At 35.0% G+C, this 2,489-nt stretch overlaps 1 protein-coding gene across 1 annotated transcript; it reads right to left on the bottom strand.

Annotated features, from left to right (window-relative positions):
- Positions 1–926: 926 nt before the first annotated feature.
- Positions 927–2,158, bottom strand: LOC142606945 (germin-like protein subfamily 1 member 16). The gene is made up of 2 exons (XM_075778322.1): positions 1,875–2,158; positions 927–1,605 (listed from the first exon to the last, which is right to left on the bottom strand). Exons 1-2 carry the CDS (start codon positions 2,056–2,058, stop codon positions 1,070–1,072), a joined length of 720 nt encoding a protein of 239 aa, XP_075634437.1. The 5' UTR covers positions 2,059–2,158; the 3' UTR covers positions 927–1,069.
- Between the last annotated feature and the right edge of the window lie 331 nt (positions 2,159–2,489).

Raw genomic sequence — 2,489 nt, 5'->3', positions numbered from 1 at the left:
ACACCCAACTCTTCAAGGACTTCTAAAATGTAGCTAGGGTTTTTCTTTTTATACTTGAAGTAAAATACTTAACCCTACACGTCATATGGGCTTGGGCTGAACTAGAATTTCTACAGAAAACTAAATCTTTACAAGTTTCGATCGATCAAGTCTAATTTTCAATCGATCGAGCTTTGCAGATTTTGACCAATAAATCCTGCAATCACTCGATTCCAATTTTAGATAAAACCACACTTTGAGCAAGCTTAAATCTAGACTCTATGTTTTTATCATAGTTTGCCAACATAATACATATTGAAGTTCTAATACATTAGTTCCTAAAGTCTTAGAACCTAACAGCGTCACCATATGATGTGCTGTTTGTTTGTTTATTGTTTTCCAAATGGTCTATGTTACTTCTTTGGTAACTAATCTAGAAATCAATATGACTTTCAAAACTAGTTAATTTAACAAGTTGATTAATTTTGCGGTAAAATCAATCAAGGGTCTAAATTTTCCAAACATACCAAATGTGAATCAGGATATAAACTTTGGGAATTTTAATTGGTTAATTTCACAAATAATCATATTTAACTGCTTAAGTATTACATTTCTCACCAAGAGCTTTGTAGCTTAATTAGTTGTCACTTTCTAGTGTTTCCAACGGTAATATTTGAGGTTCGAATCTATCCACCCATATTGTCGAATTATCCAAAATAAAAAGATAAAAAGTATTATGTTTCTCAACGTCTTCCCCTAATTACCTATAGGAATTTTTTTCAACATAGATTAGTGTTACGGAGCCCACAATTTGGCCGTCTATTTTTAATATAACTTTTGTCGTCAGTTTTATTAGGTGCTTGTGATTTCAATCGTGTGGATCCAATGTGTACTCAAGATTTAGCAATGCACTAATTGCACAGGATTTACATGGACACCATGACACATAAAAAAATCATATGACAGTTTTATTTGATAATAATTATTTTTAAGGCATTACATATAAGGAATAATGGCATACTTTGTTCAAACTCTGCTCTGTAATGGTTCATCATTCCTATTACAAATATTTTTACTAATTGCAGTTTGACTAGAATTGTTTCTGAAGATAATCGACTACATTCTTGTCCAACTGGAAGGCCTTGGCGAGGACATCAGGATTGATTGGAGGATTAGACCCAAAGACCGCGTTTGCTATGGTGATCAACCCAGGATTTTGACTACTGAGACCAGCAAAGGCAACAGCATTGGTCTGCCCTATGTTGAATTGGAAGTGAATAAGACCAATTGGGAATACAAAGACGTCTCCCTTGTTTAGAACTTTGGTGAAGAGTTTGTTTGGGTTGGATGTGACGAATCCAACCAAGAGAGTACCCTCCATGACTACCAAAAGCTCAGTGCCGCGAGGGTGAATGTGAGGAGGATTCAGGCCATATGGTGCAAAGTCAAGACGAGCCAAAGATATGCCTAGAGTGTTGAGACCAGGTAATTTATCGACATTCACAAGATTGACACTTGATCCGAGTTTACTTGCAGCTGTGTTTCCAGGAATATTGAGTCCGGGAAAGAAAAAATCGTTGGCTGTGACAGTTGCTGGGTCCTTGCAAAATTTTCCATTCACAAATACTACACAAAGAAATGTTTTTTATTGTCACAAAGTAGACAATTCTGTAACAATGGACAATAACATGACATGTAGGAGAAAAAAAAAATCTAATGTAGATGATATAACATAGGCGATGATAATAATTTCATTAATGTGTAGAACTTCACTATAATGAGATCGAAAGAATGTAGGTGGCGATAACATTACTACGTACTACTAATAATTATAGAGCATGTAGATTTGCAGTTCATCAAAATAAAAATTAAAAAAGGAGAGAGCATGTGCATACCAGCAGAATCGGTGTTGTTAATTGCGACACAAAAGTCTTGCAAAGGACTGGGGTCATAAGCTGAAACAAGGGTGGTTGCCAAAGCCAAAATGGCCACAATTACAACTTTCATCATATTTTTTGATGTTATTTCTCTTATTGTGTAGTATTTTTCTTGCTTGGGTGAGGGATGGGTATATAGCATATGGGGAATATGTCTATTTATAGAGAGGAGTCAGTGAACCTGTCTAAGATTTTCACAAACGGAGCGTATAGGACTTGGTAATTCTTCAACCGCTCTCAATTTCTTGTTTAATGGCTGAACCTTTCTTTAAACACTAATAGTTTGTACACAATTTGGAAAGCAATCAAATTGGACGACTTCAATGCCATTGTGCAGTTTTCGTGCTGCTTTTTATAAGCCACATATTAACCTTACGTCAATAGTATGTTTAACATTGTAATGAAGGACCCATGTATATATCTTGACTCTGTCCTCATTAGGAAATGTTTAATAGTCAACGGTGTGACCCATATAATTAAGTATGCTTGGGTTGAACTAATCTTATTGACCTCATCTTATCTGGTGGGTATTAATTAATATTTTTTTGTTGTTTGTTAGATTTAATGGTTTTC

The sequence above is a fragment of the Castanea sativa genome, chromosome 8 (genome assembly GCF_040712315.1).
Source record: "Castanea sativa cultivar Marrone di Chiusa Pesio chromosome 8, ASM4071231v1".
Lineage (NCBI taxonomy): Eukaryota > Viridiplantae > Streptophyta > Magnoliopsida > Fagales > Fagaceae > Castanea > Castanea sativa.
Note: the sequence above shows the minus strand (reverse complement) of the source record. Positions and strands in the feature narration are given on the sequence as shown.